Source organism: Leopardus geoffroyi, chromosome C2 (assembly GCF_018350155.1).
Source record: "Leopardus geoffroyi isolate Oge1 chromosome C2, O.geoffroyi_Oge1_pat1.0, whole genome shotgun sequence".
Lineage (NCBI taxonomy): Eukaryota > Metazoa > Chordata > Mammalia > Carnivora > Felidae > Leopardus > Leopardus geoffroyi.
In genome coordinates this window covers 18,574,993-18,593,953 of record NC_059333.1, presented here as the reverse complement: position 1 = coordinate 18,593,953, position 18,961 = coordinate 18,574,993, and the positions used below count along the sequence as shown (strand labels likewise).

The 18,961-nt window shown below is 41.0% G+C and overlaps 1 protein-coding gene across 8 annotated transcripts in view; it reads right to left on the bottom strand.

Annotated features, from left to right (window-relative positions):
* LOC123610674 (amyloid beta precursor protein) overlaps positions 1-18,961 on the bottom strand; it is a 278,796-nt gene that overhangs the window by 206,814 nt on the left and 53,021 nt on the right. For all 8 annotated transcript variants that reach the window (XM_045501571.1, XM_045501578.1, XM_045501576.1 and 5 more), the window contains exon 2: positions 8,288-8,455. In XM_045501571.1, coding sequence (XP_045357527.1) covers positions 8,288-8,455 — 168 coding nt within the window. The remainder of the gene's footprint in view (positions 1-8,287; positions 8,456-18,961) is intronic.

Sequence of the window (18,961 nt, the reverse complement as noted above, 5' to 3'; positions counted from 1 at the left end):
ATTGCAGTCCTCAATACATATTTGATGAAGAAATGAAAGAAAATCCTCAAATAGTACTGACCGTGTTAATAAAACAAACAAACAAAAAGGAAGTAAAGAAATGCAAAGATTTGAAGGGTAACTATTATGATTAGAGAAAACAGGGCATTTATGGGTACCAAGAATGGATGATTTGGGATAAAACACAGATGAAACAAACACTCAATTTAAACCCCAAGTTTCAAACTATCTTCCCAATCAAACTGCATAAGGGGTTTTAACCAGGTACAAAAATAAAAGACTCAACTTTTACTTTATGTGCCTAATCTTGCTCTTGAACAAGGATATTGCTGAAGAAATCAGGAGGCAAAAATGACAATATTGATAACAAAACAACCAAGAGCAGGGAACACAAATTGAGAGGAACATGAGAATACGAAGGACATGGACTAGATAATTCACCATCGAAATAATACTATTTGGGGGCGCCTGGGTGGCTCAGTCGGTTGAGCGTCCAGCTTCGGCTCAGGTCATGATCTCGCGGATCATGGGTTCGAGCCCCGCGTCGGGCTTTGTGTTGACAGCTCAGAGCCTGGAGCCTGTTTCGGATTCTGTGTCTCCCTCTCTCTCTGATTCTCCCCCGCTCGTGCTCGGTCTCTCTCTCTCTCAAAAATAAATAAACATTAAAAAAAAATTTTTTTTTAATAAAAAAGAAATAATACTATTTGACACGTCACATTAAACAAAGCATCAACACATACACTGTGCAGCTATACACGCAACCCGTTGGAAGAATAAATTTAACAAGTGAGTTAAACTGGTTAGCAAAAGGTCAAAATGAGGTCATGGTCATGAGTTCAGTCGGTTTCGTCTTGTCATCGGACCACAGACTGCTAACAGCTGCCTCTCCGACTCAGCCAGCTGTCTCTAAAACATCTGTGTTTTGGTCACAAGAGGGACTGAGAACATAAAGAAAAAAATTATTCCTCGCTATCAGGAGAAAAATAATCAGGAAATGAGTAGCACTGTAAACGGTAACTAATAGTATTGGTTTCTGCTTATGTTTTAAAAAAAGGCATTTGGACAATGATGCCAGAATACAGTGGATAAATATCTTCGTGATGCTGAACAAATATGCCATTTCTAACTCTAAACTAAGCCATTGTTCAATAAGCAGTTAGAAATAACCAAGATAATGGTCATCCAACAAAAATAATAATATAGGAATAGAGATACTTTGGTGGAAGGATTCGTAATCAACAATGAACCCAGTTAAAGTCAGAACCTGCTGGGGCGCCTGGGTGGCTCGGTCGGTTAAGCGTCCGACTTCGGCTCAGGTCATGATCTTGCGGTTTGTGAGTTCGAGCCCCGCGTCGGGCTCTGTGCTGACAGCTCAGAGCCTGGAGCCTGTTTCGGATTCTGTGTCTCCCTCTCTCTCTGCCCCTCCCCTGTTCATGCTCTGTCTCTCTCTGTCTCAAAAATAAATAAACGTTAAAAAAAATTAAAAAAAAAAAAAAAGAACCTGCCACTGTGATTATTATGGCAATGAAACGGACTGTAGTATTACAACTTTGAAAATAATAAATTACTGTAACTTATAAACCCTGTGAGGAGACAGAAAAATTGAGGAGATAGAAAAATTGTGAATATTATTTCTCTTGGCGTTCCTAGCAAGAAAAAAAAACCAAAACATTCAATACTGCCTAAAACAAAAACATGGGAGTCAAAGGAATAAAGGAAAAGAACTATTTTCCAACAATACGGAAAAAATTCAATCTTACAAAAGAAAACTATTCTTTACTTCAACTTATAAAAGAAAACTATCAGAACACCTACAAAGCGGGAAGTGGCAGGAAGACCTTAAAACATCAATAAGGAATATTCCGGATACTTCAGGATGCACCACTCAATAAGAAAACGTCAAACTCTATTTAAAAGTTCTGAGTGACCATCTCTCTAACCTCCCACAGTTTCTCAAAAGCCAGTTACAGTCGTGATACACTATGAATTCTCTCAGCTGCCTACTCTCCAAGCCTATAACTTGTCTAATGCACTGCATCTTTCTAAGTCCATTATGTTGGGACTATGGCCATTCTTCTATTTCATCCCCATGCCACTCACTCTTCACCCTTTTTCTGGCAAAAGTCCCTCTCTCCATTCCATCTGGTTGGGATGTCAAACAGGCCACATGCCTTCAAGGCCAAGGTGGACCAGTCCCAGTCTACAAGCACTGAGTCCTTGTAGATACGGTAACTGACACACAGGTAGGTCCTGCTTTTTTGGTCCAACCAGAAATCCTCCTTGGAATTATAATGCATAATGGCAGAACCAAGCTGGGAAACCAAGCTAAGACAACACACTCCCTGGGCTACTGGCTGCCATCTTCCCTGGCCTCCTACAGGAAGCCCATCTTAGTGGGAGAAAATAAAGTGAACACACCAAAGAAAGGATAAGCAGAAAACAAGAGAGACCCCCAACAGAGAAATTGCAGGCAGCACTGAATCTCAGTGCCCCTATCAAAGGACCCACTTTTTAGATGCCTTTTCAAAAAAATTCTGTAAGCTAACCACACCCCAAAATCCTTGCCATCTGTGACAGAAAATATTCTCCATGTGTAAAATGTTTAGTGGGTTTCTGTCACCTGGCAACAGAAACTGCCTAATTAACCCACCCTTACAATTTTCCCATCTTTTCTTCCTTCTAACACTCCGCCTTATCCCCTGGATCTCATCCCTACTTGATTCCTATAGATACCTGAGCATAGTTTTTCTTTTAGTGGACATCTACCCTCCCGCCTAAGTTTAGCTTAGGCTTCTCTTGGCTTTTAAGTTAATTCCCTTTAAGAAAAAACCACAGACACAACAAAAAACAAAGCCTTTTCTCTTTTCCTTGAATTGCCCTCAAGCTCTCTGCCTCTAGGTCTTTCCTCAAAGAGTTCACAGATGTCCTCACCATCCATTCATGTTATTCTTCCTGTAACTTCTTGCAAATTGACCTGTCCCAGGCTCTTCCACTGAAATTGTTATCATAAAGATCAACAATGACCTGTATGCCAATTACAAGACTGTTTTATTACGAAACAACACCTGTGACTTGGAAATGGGCATGAGAAAGGGTGACTGGGTGGCTCAGTTGGTTAAGTGTCCTACTTCGGTTCAGGTCATGATCTCATGGTTTCGTGGGTTGACAGTTCAGAGCCTGGAGCCTGCTTCGGATTTTGTGTCTCCCTCTCTCTCTGCCACCCGCGCCCCCCACTCACTCTCTGTCTCTGTCTCTCAAAAATAAATAAACGTTAAAAAAAAAAAAAAAAAAGAAATGGGCAAGAGAGATTACTGGGTGTCTCAGCAGTGACATGCAGGTGTGGTTTTTGAGAGCCAGGGGCGGGAGGGGAAAAGATCTGATTCTACAGGGTGTATTCTTCTGAGTAACTTGCGGCTGCTACTGACTGGGCTATTTTACAGCTCTGTAAGGGTAGATGATGTAGACATCGGATAGCAGTGCAAATGTTCCCTGTCCCATGCAATGCCAGTCAGATGGGTCCCCTTCGTAGCCCTGCACATGAACTCTGTTGGGAAAGGAATTTAAATCTCTTCTGGTCAATCTGAACCAGTTTTAGCATCGTCCAGGTCACCTCATTCATTAATGAACTGAATAAAATGTTTGATGTGTGTTCATTTTGCAAGAGCCAAGCTTTTGCACTGTCAAAACTTATACTTCAGCCTTTTGGTCTACATCACACTTGCACTTATCATTTCCTTCATGTAGAAATTAACCTGGCCTGACTTCCTGCACATGACAGCTCCTAGTTCTGTTCCTAGGTCTCTGGCCACTGCTCCTCCTCCACGGATGGATGGCGTTCTTTCACTTGTTCTCCTTAAATGGTGCAATTTAGCAAGATTCTTCTCCAGATTCTTCCCCAGAGGCATCATAAGGGTAAAATGAGAGCAAACACTTAGCAAGGTAGCTTAGCACCTTGTTAATGCTCAGTAAAAGTTAGCTGGTATTAGCATCATCAACCTTGTCGGTTTCCAAGTTGCTAAAAATATTCCACAAGCCTTTCTCTCTCCCTAGATCCCCCTTTTAAAAAAATATTTAAATGTTTATTTATTTTTGAGAGAGAGAGAGAGAGAGAGAGCGCGAGAGCAAGTGGAAAGGGGCAGAGAGAGAGGAAGACACAGAATCCGAAGCAGGCTGCAGGCTGTAGGCTCCAAGCTGTCAGCACAAAGCCTGACATGGGGCTTGAGCTCACAAAATGTGAGATCCTGACCTGAGCCAAAGCCGGATGCTTAACCGACTGAGCCACCCAGGCTCTAGGTCCCCCTTTAAGAACAAGTCATGTGTTCCACGTATCACAACCTCCTTAGCGCCCAGAGATACATGTTTGAGGGAGCAAGAGACCATTGGACCCTCAAAAGGTATTCATATAATCCCCTTGCGATAAAATATTTCTAATAAAAGATGTATTAAAAATGCCCCCCAAACAAGCCTTCCTCCCTGATTCCCAATCACCAGTAAGGTTCTGGTGGAAGGTCTGGGGGGGGACTCCTCACCTCTGCTTCCCTCTCCCACTTGCAGATGATGGGATTTGAGACCCTTTAAGCTCAGACTCACTAGCGGCATGAGGCAGTGGGGACGGCCACACAGTTCGATGGAAATATAATGGAAATATACTTCTATGTAATTTTAAATTGCCTGGTAGCCACATTAAAAAGTAAAACAAACAGGTGAAATTCATTTTAATAACATAGCATTTACAATTTAAAAACATACACATGATGTTTAAGTCGGTATACACAAAATATTTCAATATGAAATCGATATGAAATTAATGTGGCATTTTATATTCTTTTTTCATGTAAATCTTTAAAATACAGTATTTATCTTACACTTCCAGAGCACATTAGTTTGGACTAGCCACACTGGGAATGCTCAACGGCCACATGTGGCTAGTGGTTACCTTACTGAACAGCATCTAGTGGGAAACTGAGAATCTAGATATAGGGTCAGAGTGACAAAGCATGACTTTTTGAAATGCAAATCTACAGTCCTTCCCCTTCTTTAAAAATAAATAAATACTTCCAATGACTTCCTGCTGTTATGGAGAAAAACCAATTCATTAAGAGGCTCACAAGTCCGAGGTTCTGGCCCTTTCGTACTTCTATGGACTAATGTTTGTTTAAACCACCTTAAGTCTCTGGCCTGTGCACATCATTTTAGAAGACCTCTGTGGGTAGCGAGGTGAGACAGGCAAATCATACCAGAATTGCAAGACAAACGAGAAACAACCAAGAAGCTTACTTACTCTCCAGTCCCATAGCCACAACAATCTGGGACCCAGAAGTCTGGGACCCAGAAGAACTACCCTGTGGCTTAGCCCTGGAACAAAAAACAGACTAAGACAAGAAGTGAAGCTAGACATTAGTGGGATCGCTAAGTGGTGTGGGAGCGAGTAAGGGTTGTTCTCAGCGTCATGAAAAGTAATTTTTATAGGGTCATCATACAAATGCAAAAGCATGTGATTACTCAGAAGTGGCAGTAACGGAGGAAAACTTTAGACGCAAACTATGACACGTGCATCAATTAGCCATTCAACCGAAAAAGATGATGTGGTCAACATCATTAACTGAGTCTGAGTTCTAGCCTTTAAAAAAAAAAAAAATTAATCTAACATTCCGAATGCATAATCTCTATGTGTATCAAGAGAAGTGAAATGATATGAAAAACCGATAAGCATGCACAAAAGTTCCAACTTATCCAACTCATAACTCATTACAAAACTGTACTAGAGCATACTTACTTAACAGCACAGAGGCTCCAGCAGGGAACCCAGAATCTAGATGTAGGGTCAGAGTGATAAACCAAGAGGATGACTTTTTAAAATGCAAAGAGGAAGTCTTTCATAGAATATGAATATTATTTTTCCAAAATGTATATTTTAGAAATGCCATATCCGGGCAAAAGTTAATTTCTTATCAATCCCTATTTAAAAAATGCTTTTTTTTTTAATTAAAAAAAAAAGTTTTTTAACATTTATTTTTGAGAGAGAGAGAGAGAGAGAGAGCGTGGAGGAGGGGCAGAGAGAGAGGGAGACACAGAATCTGAAGCAAGCTCCAGAATCTGAGCTGTCAGCACAGAGCCCAACGCCAGGCTTGAACTCACGAACCGTGAAATCAAGACCTGAGCCGACTGAGCCACCCAGGTGTCCCTTAATAAATGCTTGTAATAAGAAATATAATACTTAAATATTAGTGACTTTTACTTAAATTAGAAGAATTATCCTTTTACAGCATGGTTCATACTTCTTCAAGATACAAGTGACTTGATATGTAATATATTGTGATGATATGGATGCAGTTTTGCTTCTCAAAACAAAAGAGTTAATATTTAGAGACTGTCCTTCCTTGGAGTGCTACCAAAAAAATTGTGTATATATGTAAAAAATTACATATTTTAATACAAATATTATTAACAATACACACACACACACACGTACACATACTTCATTAAATACTCATTTTGGATCCAAAAAGACTAAAGGAAATTTTCTAGTACATAAAAGAATACAACAAAGAAAATGTTGCCAGGTTATCTGCTGTTTCTATGAAGGATAAGGAAGTGTTGCCAAGAGGCATAAGACTAATTCCTTTAAATGTTCTTAAAACACAAACAGCCACATAACCTAGAATAGGTAATTGTCTGGAAGCGTGGGATAAAATGTCTTGGACTCCAGTTTTTTAATTTTTTTTTTATGTTTATTTATTTTTGAGAGACAGAGAGACAGACTGTGATCAGGGGAGGGGCAGAGAGAGAGGGAGACACAGAATCGGAACCAGGCTCCGGGCTCTGAGCTGTCAGCACAGAACCCGATGTGGGGCTCAAACCCACAAACTGCGGGATCGTGACCTGAGCTGAAGTCAGACGTTTAACCGACTGAGCCACCCAGGCACCCCCGGACTCCACTTATCTTAAACTGAATTAATAAGGAAAGAATACCCTATACAATTATAGAAAGTAAACTAGAAAAATTACAAAAAGGATGAAAATCTTTATGAATGCTTCCTGAAAGCACTGTTTTTATAAGAAAAAGAAGGAAAACCATATATCCTTCTTTGTTATAAGGATAAATCAGGAACAATGAAAATGTTTATCAACAGAGGACAAGGGCAACTTTTTAAGAGTTTCTAAGCTTTGGCAATGTGAATGTTTCACGTTTTCAAGACATAAAATTAATAAGGAGGGAAAAACTAAAGTTGAAGATAAACAGAAGTAAAATATACCAAACGGGTAACATAAATAGGGAAAATTAATTCTACCAACTTTTAAATACATTATCTTGGGGCGCCTGGGTGGCTCAGCTGGTTAAGTGACCAGCTCTTGATTTCAGCTCAGGTCACGATCTCATGGTTCAGGAGTTGGAGCCCCACATCGGGCTCTGTGCTGACAGTGTGGAGCCTGCTTGGGATTCTCTGTCTCTCTCTCTCTCTGCCATTCCCTCAAGCTCTCTCTCTTTCATTCTCAAAAATAAATAAATAAACTAAAAAAAAAAAAAACAACAACACAACATTATCTGTAAATCTGTAAAGTCATAATGAGATACATTCTAAAGATAAATGGAGTGCCAAGATATCTTAAACTTTACTCAGTTGGTTTATTGATGGTTGTAATATATCATAATTAAAAAAAATTTTTTAATGTTTACTTATTTTTGAGAGAAAGAGAGGGAACGAGTGGGGGAGGGGCAGAGAGAGAGGGAGACACAGAATCAGAAGCAGGCTCCAGGCTCGGAGCTGTCAGCACAGAGCCCGACGTGGGGCTCGAACTCAAAAACCGGGAGATCATGACCTGAGCCGAAGTCGGACACCCAACCGACTGAGCCACCCAGGCGCCCCTGACATCCTAATTTTTTAAAAAAATTTATACATATTATATATGGCAAAGCAAGTAAATATATTAGTAGCATAGTGAGGGGCGCCTGGGTGGCTCAGTTGGTTAAGCGCCCAACTCTTGTTTTTAGCTCAGGACATGATCCCAGGGTTCATGTGTTGGAGCCCCGCATTGGGCTTTGTGCTGACAACACGGAGCCTGCTTGGGATCCTCTGTCTCCCTCTCTCCCTGCTCCTCCCCCACTCGCTCTTTCAGTCTCTTTCTCTCAAAATAAATTAACTTAAAAAAAATAGTATAGTGGATCATTAGGAACCAAGATCGTTACTACAAGAGACAAAACATAAATATTTAAGAAGTTAAAGTAAAAAAAAACACCGAACGCGTGTGATCCCACAAGAATCGCTGGCTCTCAGAACGGACTTACTTCTTGGCAATACTGCAAGATGTCTTCCTTGGTGCCGATGCACGTTTTGGTCCCCGATGGATCGGACTCCCACTTCCCATTCTGCACATTCATGTGCATGTTCAGCTTGCCACAGAACATGGCGACCTGGGGTTCCGCAAGCAAGCCAGCATTGCCGTCAGTGGGCACCTAAAAAAAGAAGTTTAGGTTAGTTATCCAAATCCACAGCTCCGCGGATGGGGTTGGGGAAGGGTGGTAAAGAGGCACATGGCACAGAGCGGTACCAAAAATAGTTTATTCTCGCTTTCGGAGATTCCTCCAAGCGGGGATTAGCCTTGCCTTCAACGTTCCTTTGAGTTAAGTAGAATGTGTGTTACCTTTATCTCCAGCCACCTATAATATAGTGCTTTTTTTCACACTGAAACACAGGAATTAACAAGATGGAGAAGAATGTATTCACTGAAAAGTGTATGCGATTCCCCACAGCAGATTTTGCCGTGCCTCCTGAAAAGGTTCTGAAAATAAAATAAGGTGTTTTTCTGAAATAAATATAACCACCCTGAAGGAAACCATATTCTCCTAATCATCTCCAACGGACTCACACAAAGAACAATGCCAAGTCCCTGCCTGATGACCAGGTCTAAGAATAAGGTTGTACAGTGCCTCCTGGAGCAGACGCCATGGTGTTAGCGTGCTTATTAGCGAGCAAGTGGACATTATGATCGTTTGAACATAAAAACTACTGTAGAATTTGCCATACACAAATGTGACTGAATATGTCGGCCATTCCAATGGTTTTCCCCCGAATATTCTCTGGTTATCACTCTCTCAGGTCTTAAGAATAGATTAAGGGTGCTTGAGTCTCATCTCCCCAGCTTTGCTATGGAAGGATGCAGACTCTCCGAGACTGTCAGAGTATCTGCTGTGTAGTAAGCTCTTAGTAGGTCCTGGCCATTACCACTGGAGGCAATATACCATTAGCCCAAAATAAAGGAAAAGGTTGCCCTTCTGTATTTCCAAAGCCTTCTGTGCACAGGTATTACCTTCACATAAACATTAAAATTTTTTTTTTTCAAATAAATATTTTAAAAAGGGAAACGCCAAGAAGAGAGATAACAGCAAGGGATAAAAAAAAAAAAAAAAAAAAAAAAAAATCCACAGGAGTAAAAGCGTTATTGGAAACCAGGGAATCAAAAGACACATTAAGCAAAGTAATTCCTCCTTTGTTAAAGCCAGCTGCTGAGGAAGCGTGTGAGACCCGTGTCAAGAAGAGTTAACTGTCACCAGAAGCCATTCATGCAGCCAAGGACTGGAGGATTCTATAATAAAGCGTATCATTTCTAAAAATTGTTCACAGGAGGGAATAAAAAACAAAATACTAAAATTGCACTGAGAGATTTCAGTTAAGAAATAGCTTCTTGACATTTCTTCCCACAGAAATGTAAAAATAGATCAAACATCTGTCCGTTCTAGTCATCTTCATATATATTTTGTCCAACCACAGCAGAAGATCTGTTGTTTAAAAAAGAAAAAAACAATCTTGCACTGAACCCAGCTGAGACCCATCACAGACCTGAGTGCAAGAGCTCCTGGCAGAATCTCTAGAATCATATTTCAGGTAACATTTTCTCCATGTCTAATTGTACTCTGTAAGGCATACCAAACAGAATTTGGCCTCGACATTGCCAGATGGAACAAAACAGCAGCTGAGGCCACGGCATCGGGTCATCAACAAGAAGAGCTGGGCCCCTTGCACACCTCCCACAATTTCCAAGCCGGAACCTGGGAGGCTCATTCTCCAACAGATGCAAAAAGCAGTCTAAGGAGAATGCTCCACAAACTTAAGTTTCACAGCTTTCCTGAGGGCAGAGGAGGAAGTTCAAAACCTTGATTCTAAAAATCAGAATACAAATTTTGCCAATTTTATTGAAGTAAGGAGGAAGATAATGACACTGCAAGAAAGGCAAACAGTAATCAGGCACCTATAGGTAAGGCCCTGTATTAGAGACTATGAAGCTTATAAAGATATTTTTAATATATAAAATTTACTTATTCATACGTAAAATATAAGCCTTGCCTTCAGGGCATGTACAATCTAGTAATGAAATCACCACTGGATTCCCCGTGATACTTTACTCTGCTCCAACTCATTCCTTGTCCCCAAGATCTCCAGTCTTGGCAGAATCTTGGTAACTTATCTCTAACTGAACACAGAGACTATTGATCCCCCAGCACAGTTGGTAATTATTTTAGTGAATGAATTTCCCCCTTGCTGGCTCAAAATTTCTCTGTACCTCAGACTCTCCACAATCTGTTCACTACAGGCTTCTACATCCTCGCCAGTAAAAGTGCCCTTCATTCTGTACCTTCTCCTCAAGAACACTTCAGTGCCACTCTCTCTCCCTGTGGCAGCCGGCCTCCAACAAGGCCCCCAAGGATCCCTGCCTCCTGGTGTTCAAGCTCTTGTCAGTGCTATCCACTAATGCGTAGAAGTCTGTCTGTGCAACAAAGAGAATATGGCAAAAAATAATATGTGACTTCCAAGGAAAGGTCAAAAAAGGCACCCCGGCGTCTTTCTTGCTCTCTGGGATCCCTCGCGTTGGGAGAAGGTCAGCTGCCATGTTGTGCTGACATTCAGGCAGCTCTACGGAGGGGCCCACGTAAGGAGATGTGGAACCAAGGCCTCCGTGTCAACAGCCTACAGCCACATCAAGCCTTCATGACTGCAGTCCTGGCTGGCATGACTGAAACCTGGAGCCAGAACCACCCAGAAGACACTCCCAAATTCCTGACCCGCAGAAACTGAGAGACTGAATGTTTGTTTTGTTTGTTTTTTTTAAATCATTAAGTTTGGGGTAACCTGCTACACAGCAGCAGATACCTAACAAGCTCTTTTCTTTTCCAGGCCCATGAGGCATCCACAAATAGCCTTTGATCTCCTCTACTGAAAAAAGCAAACGACAAAAAAAAAAAAAAAAAAAAAAACAACAAAAAAACCCCCACAAAACTTCCTCCATTCTCTTATCCTCCAGAGCAGAGGGTGAATAAATTTCTTCTGCTGGGGGCCAGATAGTAAATATCTTACGTTTTGTGAGCCAGTCTCTGCTGTGACGACTCAACCCTCCGGACAACACGCAAATGGGTGTGGCTGTTTTACAACAAAACTGCATTTACAAAGCAGGCAGTCTGCCAGATTCGGCCAATGGGCCGTCATTTCCCTGTCCCTTCTCTAGAAGAACTATCTTCCTCCCATTTCTTCCAACAAATTATATGAGCTGGTGATTTCAACACTCAACTGACACCACCTTCTCGCCTGCCCCGTAGACCCCCTGCTGTCTGCTTTACATTCCACCCATCAACTCAGATTGCCTTCTCAAAGGTTGCATAGGACCTCTGCAGAAACCAAATAGGCTTTTTCTTCAGTACCTGTTGCTTTTCAACTTCTTTGCCATTGACGAATTCTTCCTTGTGAGTCTTTTCCCTCGGACTCTGTTGGAATGATCAGAGGTCTCCTTACCCCTTTGATTATCCCATTACTAACTCACAAGCCTGCAATTCCATAGCAGAAGACATTCCTAAAGATGGGGAGGGGGGGGTCGCTTCTCTTCTACCTTCCTTACAAAAGTCTTCATGATCTCTTCGAACCCCTCGCTGCAGAGAGGTGACTCCAATGCAACCACAACAGTTGTAAAGGACAGCAATTAACATTTCTTTATGAGGACCCAACACGTGCTAGGCACTGAACTAGTTCTGGGAACAAAGCGGTAAATCAGGCCAAATCCTTGCCTTGACAACAGGGTGTCCACCCACCCCAGTTGGCCTGGGACTGTGGGGTTTCCAGGATGCAAGACTTTTAAGTACTGAAACTGGGAAAGTCCCTGGCAGGCTGAGACAACGTCATCCTACGGGACAAACACATTGAGTAGATGTGTTTCCTTTGTTCCTACCTTGACTTCTTCTTTTTTATTTCTTCCATTCTGCACTTTGTCATCCTTCCCTCTTTCTGACTTTATAGTTATTTTGAGGCCATCGGCGTGTGTGTTTGCACAAGCCCACTACCAAATGGTGGTAATCTTTCTCGCATCTCAAATGAATGGATTATGGCTCTATCATATTACTGGAAAACATTTTTAATTGCCTTATGATCTCTTTCATTGAACAACGGCAGTTAAGGCCAGAAGATACGTGTTTCAGTTCCTTTTGGATTTTCCATTAGATGAGATCTAATCTTTTTTTTTTTTAATATGCATTTATTTATTTTGAGAGAGAGAAAGAACAAGCAGGGGAGGAGCAGAGAGAGGGAGACAGAGGATCTGAAGAAGGTTCTATACTGACAGCAGAGAGCCCAATGCGGGGCTTGAACTCACAAACCACGAGATCATGACCTGAGCCAAAGTCGGATGCTTAACTGACTGAGCCACCCACATGCCCCCAGATGAGATCTAATCTTAACTTTAAAAAATAACTATGGTGAGTCATGACCATTAACATGCTCCATTTGCTGACGGTGGACATTGTTTAATAGTTCAAACTGATTCCTCAATAATTAGGGCAAATTATTATACTAGAAATTACAAAATTGGCGGTATGTATACATCTGTTACATTTGACATTACAAGAGGCCCTTCACAAATTAATACTCAATTCACAGAAACACGTTTCTCGGGCAAAAATTCTCTCCCAAAGCAATACCAGCTGTGTACGAGATCACAGCAATTAGCTGGGAAATGCAAACAGAACAAGAAGCTTTTCTCTTCTTATTGAAGCCCACCTGCAAAGAATTCCATGTTTTAAGTAACATTTTCCTGGCTCTGTTAATTAAAAGAAGAACAACCCATAAGGATCCTCACCTGCATTAAATAATGGATTTAAGAAACAAAGCCCGGCTGCCAAAAGCAATCCCCTCTCTGGCATCCAGCCAGAGGGAAACCATCGCCAGCCAAGATGGTCACACAGGAGAGAATACTGAGCCATCATCTAAGGGCCTGACAGTTTTACTCAAATCCCTTTTTCTGAATGAAGCCTTAAAAAGTGGCTTATTAAATTATACACAACGTCCAATTCAGGACCTGTTAACATGGGCAGTCTTAAAACTGAAATCATCTGGTCCTAGAGGAAGTCATTTGCTGCCAGTGAAAATGCATAGTCTGTCAAAGTCATCCTAAAAAGAAATATTCTTCCTTTTGGAGTGCCTGGGTGGTTTAGTCGGTGAAGTGTCCAACGCTTGGTTTTGGCTCAAGTCATGATCTCAAGGTTTGTGGGTGCAAGCCCCATGTCGGGCTCTGCACTGATGTGCAGAGCCTGCTTGGGGTTCTCTCTCTCTCCTTCCCCCTCTCTCTCTGCCCCTCCCCTGCATGTGCACACACTCTCTCTCAAAGTAAATAAACAATTAATTAATTTAAAAAAAAACTTTACTCCTTTAAACAGAAAAGAAATACAAAATTCTAGTAGATGGGAAATACAGCCACTTAAATAATGATTGTATTTTAATTTTGTTTTCATTTGAACACTAAGGTAACTTAAGGTTACTTTGTGGAAATCCAAGGTAACACCTACAAGACTGGAACCCTGGCATAACTGGCCATTCGTGGTGCACGCATTTCTGAGAGACTGAAAATGAAGATAATTCTTGTAAATGGAATGACTTTCCACTGACATCATAAGACCAGAGACGCTTTCCCATGGGAAAACAGTGTTCAGTGACAATGAACAAAATAACTGGCTAAAACAAAGGTGCATCCACACGCTGCCTCAAAAGCAACAGCCTGTCTGTCACAGGATGTCTGAACGACAGAGACCTAACGACCTAAAAATGCTGTAAATCTTTTAAAAACAATCCTTGGCTACCAGAAAAATACTGTAGGGCCTTAGTATATAGGATACTGAAGTGAAAATGGACTTTCAAGGCAAGTTAGCTAGAAAAGGGGTTTAAAAGGGCTTACAGGGAAATTAAACAGAAAGAAACATATTTACCTAGTTTAGCCCATCGGTGAAGGTGAACCTGGAAACCTACACCAAGAACTGATGCACTTTGCAAGGGCAAAGCCAGCTTCTCCAACAAGGTCCCCTGCAGTCTTTCACACTGGGTGTTCCCTTTCCCAAAAAAGTTTCTCTCTTTATTATCATCAAGGAGATCAAAATTCCTTATAGAGCTGGCTTGGCAGACATGCTCCCACGCAGTCCTGACTAAAAGGGAAAGGGAACAAGGAACGCTCTGTTTTGCTGGCTGAAAAGTCCTGCTTGGCAAGAAGAGGGCAGGGATCCATAGCTTAGTTGCATCCGTGGATTTATATAATTTTAGGGGTTGTGGCTAATGAAAACCATCTGGTTTCTGCATTTAAACGGACTTCTCACTGGTCTGAATGGCCAGCCTCATACCGTCCTATTTAATCAGTTCACGATTTCCCCCGGGGCCCCGGATTCTTGTACAGTGTCTTTTTAAAAGCACACAGCGATACCGTTTCTATCACATGCAAGGTTTCCTCACGTAAACACAGTTTTCCCTTAACCTGGGCATAACTCAATTATACCCCACAAAATTACTTTAAGTTTACTTTTAAAACATTCAGATTTTTCCATGTTCAATGTAATTATAACTGTTCCCTAGAATCACAATGGAGGGGATGTGAGAGTGAACCCCTTTCAAGGGGAAACTCAGTATGTTTACACTTAACATAAATTCGCATTCTCCAAAGGAAAAGACTATTCCCTTGAAATAACCCCCCCCTCCCCCAAAATCATAAGCAGAACCATAACATCCGCAATTGCCCATTTTGTGTCTAAAAGAGGGCAATGGGACATTGAAATTAAGATTCCTAGAACTGAAGAATCTGTAAAATCACCCATTCCAATTCTAAAGAGAAGGAAAAGGCTCTGATAAGGATTCATCTAAGGCCACAGTGTCACGAAGACCAAAGGGCGGGGGTTGGGCCTACTCCATCGAGGTTTTGTTTACATGACCAGGATGACTCTCAAATTAAAACAGAAAATTGAAATTTTCCTAGCTTTTGCCCCCTGTGTGTGGGTGCATGTATTTGCCGGGGGAAAGAACGGAGAGGCCAGTCAACGCATACGGAAAAACGAAATGTGATTATAGAAACTGTACACAGTTTTGATCTACCTGTGTGGAGAGTAGACGAATTCATTACACCCACCGTCTGCTGCACAATTATTTCAGATCTCCAGTTTCAGGCTAACAATGATTTGCCGCAAGACAGAAAACATTCTTTCTGGGAACTAATCTGCAGATTTCACTCCTTGAAATTTGACTTTTTTTTTTTTTTTTTTTTTTTAAAGCAGGCTTCATGCCCAGCTCAGAGCCCAACACAGGGCTTAAACTCATGACCCTGATATAAGACCTGAGCTGAGATCAAGAGTCAGACGCTTAAAAGACAAGGCCACCCAGGCACCCCAAAATCTGACATTCTTTTTGGAACACTGTTGACCTGGCTTCAAATGACAAGTTATCCCTCTTTGAGGAGTACATCGTCTCTGTTGATATGGATAAAGTTAATTCTTATATAGGGACCCACACAATGGAGACCACCCCAGTGGCTGGGGCCCACAGCACAAATCTAAACCTAAATCAGCTGGCACTTAAGGGAAAACACCTGTCCGGGAATTTTAACGTACACCATTCACAATGTGCCAACTAAGCTTTACCTAGTTTACTTTACCTTCGAAAAGATGACCTGCTAGCTTTATAAGGAAATTTCCCACTTCGGCCAATTATGCCTGTTTCCAAATTGCCTCTTCTAAAGCTCTTTAAAACTCTTTCTTTCCCCAAATCCCTGGTAACACAGTGCTCCCCCAATTCATGGGCTCTTTTCTTTTGAAGGACATCAAACTCATAACCCAAAATGTTTTAGTTTTGTCATTTGACAATATCAAGCTTTTCTCTCTGCCCAAAAGACGGAGATTCTAAACCAGGCCCCAAGCCCCTTCCATTTCATAGCAAGTCCAGTAAATAATTCTTGCTGCTTGTGGCCAGTATCAGGAGCTCTCTCAACAGAAACCTTTGTTATTCCGTACCCACGAAATTAAATTATCAACATTTAAAGCATGAATTTTAGGCAGGCCCAAGAAAGAGCGATGTCCATTGTCTAGAACAGCTATAATACTGGAATTAAAAAAAAAAATAGCGCTTCATAGATGGCAATCAAACTATATGCCTAAAAAATAACTATCTAATTAATGCCCATTTAGTCCTAAACAGTAAATGTTTTATATTTGATATGTAGTATATTTAGACTGCATGCTTATATATACCATATATATCATATATACTATGCCCTATATTTGTCTAATGTACTTACATTGGTAATAGTCAAAAAAATTTTTTTTAATTTTTTTTAAATGTTTTTATTTATTTTTGAGACACAGAGAGACAGAGCATGAGCAGGGGAGGGGCAGAGAGAGAGGGAGACACAGAATCTGAAGCAGGCTCCAGGCTCTGAGCTGTCAGAACAAAGCCCGACGCAGGGCTCGAACCCACGGAGTGTGAGATCATGGCCTGAGCTGAAGTCGGACGCTTAACTGACTGAGCCACCCAGGCGCCCCTCAAAAATTCTTTTTAAGGTCATTTTGATGTAGAAATCGTTTATCCCTTTAATTCAGTCTTTCCTTGTAAGTTTCACTGGTATGTTTTATATAGTCGCCCAACAAAAAACACACAGTTATCACATCTTCATACTATTTTCACTCAGCATTGCTGTCTTATCAGCCTTGACCTTGTGAACCGGGAGATTGGAAAAGGGGAAGGGGCAAAAATCCAAGCATCTACTTAGGCCTTTCCTTTCATGATCTCATTTGAGAAAAACCGAGATAGTCCCTTTCACACCTGCTTAAATAATCAGAAAAGCTCAAAACCTGCCTAGGAGTCTAATCAAGTCTGTTACTCCACAGCCTATGCTTGCTTTTCTTCATACTAAGCCAGCTGGCATCCCTTCTACTAGTTCTCAAAGCCTTTTTTATTTTTAAATCTTGAATATTATTTTCAAACAACTTTTTCCCACGATGGCAGTAATATTTTGTGGTTCTTTGTTACCGGCTTTTTAAAATATTATTCTTCGAGGAAGTAAAAGGGGGGAGCAAATCCACAGTGTAAGTGTTTAATCTGCATTTCTTAAATTTAAATTACTAGAACCTAGCGTAATGTTTGGAATCTCCCTTGAAATGCAAATGAAAACTTCCTCCTAAATTTGTTCTTTCCTTAAGACGGAAGCAGCCAACTGAATCTACAAAGCAGGGGCCCAGAATCCCCAACATTCCAACTGTTAACGTATGCGCATCCATCCTTACCTTACTTCATCTATATTTTCAGGGATATACGCATATCCCTGTATATAAACATACTATCCAGCTAGCTAGGGATAGCAGTAAACACGCATGCACACACACGTGGTTTACTGATGGAGATCAATTAAAGGAAATTTCAAATGACAGTGCTTTGTTAAATTCTCATTCTAGACTTAATGCATTTAAGTCCTATTGCTAACCAGCTGGAAGACCTTGAAACTGGGCTTCTCATAGATGCTGGTTTGAATGACGTTCATTGTGAAGAAATTTGATGATAACAAATGGACAGTTTTCCAGTATAATTTCTACTAGTTCTGACAGCTAGGGCACATGAGCGTTCAGTACATAATGCAACACAGAACATTTAAATTCTATTACTCCTCTCCATTGTATTAAAAAAAATGTTTTTTAATGTTTTACTTATTTTTGAGACAGAGAGAGAGTGGGGGAGGGGCAGAGAGAGAGGAGACACAGAATCAGAAGCAGGCTCCAGGCTCTGAACTGTCAGCACAGATCTTGACTTGGGGCTTGAACTCATGAACCTCGAAATGTCGGATGCTTAACTGACTGAGCCACCTGTCAGCACAGATCTTGACTTGGGGCTTGAACTCATGAACCTCGAAATGTCGGATGCTTAACTGACTGAGCCACCTGGGTGCCCCGGTTTTGTTTTTTTTTTAATTTTTTTAATGTTCATTTCTTTTTGAGAGAGAGAGTACTCCTCTCCATTTTTGACACAAGAACAATTCTATACATGTTCAATTTCCTAAGTTTTACTATTTTCTACCAAATCTGTCCAAACTCAGCCAAGATCAGTGGACCCATAGGCCCGAGCTACATTAAAAGGGTTATTATTTTAAGCCACTGAATTTTGGGGTGGGTTGTGGCTTTGCACCATTACTGTTGCAACAGAAACTAATACAGGCATGTATTTGATAGGAATACTAAAATACTAAGTAATAGAATCAGGGCTCAAAATTATTTCAGAAGGTAGAAACTTTTTCAAACTGAATTTTTTAAGTATATACAATATCCTGTATTTTTGCTTGAAATAATTCTTTGAAGTAAGTGCAGGACAGGAAAGGCACAGCTGGGGAGCAGTTCTGTAAGAAAAACTTCCACAGGTTTTAAGACATGAAAATGAAAGGGGGGGGGGGTGCGGGGGAACAAGCTAACTCATTCTTTTTTATGTTTTACAAATACAAGGCTCCAGATGATCAGGGCAAATTTTGCTGTGCCAATTCACATCTACAAGGACGTATTCACATTTTTAGACAAACATTAAAAAAATTTTTTAAAAAAGATTCCTCCAGAGGGTGTGCAATTGAATAAAGGACACCTCATCTAAAACTGAGTCGGAAGGCCAGAAAGGAGAGGTCTAACTAACACACTATGGAT